At 45.0% G+C, this 2928-nt stretch overlaps 1 protein-coding gene across 1 annotated transcript; it reads left to right on the top strand.

Annotated features, from left to right (window-relative positions):
* The first annotated feature begins 1758 nt into the window (after positions 1 to 1758).
* Positions 1759 to 2712, top strand: LOC103302296 (olfactory receptor 6Q1). The gene has a single exon (XM_008159358.2). It carries the CDS (start codon positions 1759 to 1761, stop codon positions 2710 to 2712), a length of 954 nt encoding a protein of 317 aa, XP_008157580.1.
* Positions 2713 to 2928: the final 216 nt, after the last annotated feature.

The following is a 2928-nucleotide window of genomic DNA, read 5'->3' as shown; positions in this document are numbered from 1 at the left end:
TTCCCTAAAAATTATTGAGCAGGTTCCCTCTGGCTTCAACATTCCATGATTTCATGGCAATGAAAGCATGAAGATACACAAAGTCAGAAATGAACAACGTCAAAGACTTCAGATTTCTGTACCTGTCTCCACCAGGCCTAAGTCCAGGCCCCCACATCCCCACAGTGGGTGGTCTATAAACACTGGCTTCCTGGCCAAATAATTGCATTACAGCCCCAAATGCTTCATGGTTCTGGCGGCTCTAGGAAATTTCAGAGCACAATTCCTGCATATCCCTCCCCTTAGCAATTTGGCTTACAATGTTGTAGCCTAGGAAGAATGCTCACTCTTTGGAGATGCCCTTACTCACAGAGACACTCACTATTGTAGAAGCCTGACTGTGTATTATAGACAGTAAATTTTCATAATAAAGTTTTCTGAAATGTTTATTCTTCTTCATAGTCATTAAAAGCATGAGATTCAGAGTCAAACGCATCTGGGATCAAACCCTGGCTCTGCAATTTACTAGCTGGGCTGCTTCATCCATGCATTGCTATTATTATTCCTAAATCTTTAAAAAATATATTTTATTGATTTCTTACAGAGAGGAAGGGAGAGAGATAGAGAGTTAGAAATATCGATGAGAGAGAAACATCGATTAGCTGCCTCCTGCAAACCCCCTACTGGAGATGTGCGCGCAACTGAGGTACATGCCCTTGACCGGAATCGAACCTGGAACCCTTTAGTCCACAGGCCAATGCTCTATCCACTGAGCCAAACCAGTTAGGGCTATTCCTAAATTTTACCTGTCCTCTCTTCTGTGACTTGAGTTTGATAGTCCTGTCTTCACTAGGAAGATTTTTCCTTTCCTCATTCCTCCAAACTTGTATGCAGTTCAGGTCAACACATGAGAGGATACCTGCTCTGAACCAGGCAGGATACATGGTGATGCTGAGAGGCTTCCTGGCACAGAGCATCTGTCCCCCAGCATCCAAGATAGGGCCTGATACAGAGCTGGCACCTCCAGCATCCACCATTGTACCTGGTACAGAGTAGGTATTGTCTTATAATAGTTTCAGCTCTCTGATCTGTGACTTAAGAGAGAGGATGCCAGACCCTGAGGATGTTTGTTTCCTGTCCAGGTAAGCTACATAGAAAAAAAACTGCTTTTGTTCCTCAACACACACACACACACACACACACACACACACACACACACACATACAGAGAGAGAGAGAGAGAGAGAGAGAGAGAGAGAGAGAGAGAGAGAGAGAGAGAAGATTCATGTTTTCCCCTCTTCGGTGTGGAGTCCTGGCCAGGTATGTGTGATCAGAAAGCTAAGTTATTAATCTCTGCAGTAAACTAGAGCAACTTGAAGTTTCTCAAATGCACATTGTTCTCTCTGGCATCTGTGATTTTATACTTATGTCATCTCTACATCACTATCTTTATCTCAGTAACTTACAATTATTTTTCTGGTTTCAGTTTAGATAACCCTTTCTCCAGGAAGATTTCTCAGATTCCTCAAGACTGGTTGAGCTTCTGGTCTATTTCCTCCCATTATACCCTGTATTATTGCTATGTAAAACTTTTCATTTTGTACTGAAATTTTCCATTTTCTTGTAGCCCTAAATGACTATAAATTCTTTGAGGGGATAGTGTCTTAACTTCACTTTCCTCTTCTGAAGTGGAAGATATTTCAGTCCAACATCCTCATAGGTTCTCTCTCAGTTGTCATTATCTACAAGACTATGAGTCTACTGAGCTCCCACTTCCAATATGCAGCTATATACCCCAAATTGGACCCACGTGACAGAGTTTGTCATGGTGGGCTTTGCCGGGGTGCATGAAACACGCTTTCTCTTCTTTACACTCTTCCTCACCATGTACCTGTTTACCTTACTGGAGAACTTGGCCATCATCATGGTGGTGATTTTGGACCCTCGGCTCCGGAGACCCATGTACTTCTTCTTGACACACCTGTCCTGCCTTGAAATCGGGTATACCTCAGTCACAGTGCCCAAGATGCTGGCTGGTTTTATTGGAGGAGAAGGGGACAAGAATATCTCCTATGCTGGCTGCCTTTCCCAGCTCTTCATCTTCACCTTTCTTGGGGCAACTGAATGTTTCCTACTGGCTGCCATGGCCTATGACCGTTATGTGGCCATTTGTATGCCTCTCCGATATGGGGCCTTGGTGTCCTGGGGCACCTGCATCCGTCTGGCTGGTGCTTGTTGGCTGGTAGGCTTCCTCACACCTATGTTGCCCATCTACCTCATGTCCCAGCTGACATTTTGTGGCTCCAATGTTATTGACCACTTCTTCTGTGATGCCTCACCTTTGCTAGCCTTGTCTTGCTCGGATATCACCCTGAAGGAGACCACAGACTTCCTGGTCTCTCTGGCGGTACTCCTGACCTCCTCTGTGGTCATTGCTGTGTCCTATAGCAACATTGTCTGGACGCTGCTGCATATCCGCTCCGTGGCTGAGCGCCGAAAGGCCTTCTCCACTTGTACAGCTCACCTGACTGTAGTGAGCCTCTTCTATGGCACTCTTTTCTTTATGTATGTCCGGACCAAAGTGGCCTCCTCCATCAACTTCAACAAGGTGGTGTCTGTCTTCTACTCCATTGTCACGCCAATGCTCAATCCCCTCATCTACAGTCTTCGAAACAAGGAGGTGAAGGGAGCTCTGAGCAGAGCCATTTCCCTCAAGTCTTGGAAAGGCCAGTGAGGGGGCAGGTAGGGTCCAGTTTCCTTGCCCTTTAGAAAGAGGGTGGTGAGGACTATGGAATGCAGCAGAGGTCTGGGTAGTTAAGCGTTATGGACTATGTATTAGTTAAAATAAAATGCTAATCTGCTATAATAAAAGAGATCTAACTATAATGTAGCTTAAAGAATGAAGGAGATTTCATCTTTCCTGCAGGAGTCAAACCTGAGTCCTCTTGGT

This window comes from Eptesicus fuscus, chromosome 13 (genome assembly GCF_027574615.1).
Source record: "Eptesicus fuscus isolate TK198812 chromosome 13, DD_ASM_mEF_20220401, whole genome shotgun sequence".
In the NCBI taxonomy this organism is placed as follows: Eukaryota; Metazoa; Chordata; class Mammalia; order Chiroptera; family Vespertilionidae; genus Eptesicus; species Eptesicus fuscus.
Note: the sequence above shows the minus strand (reverse complement) of the source record. Positions and strands in the feature narration are given on the sequence as shown.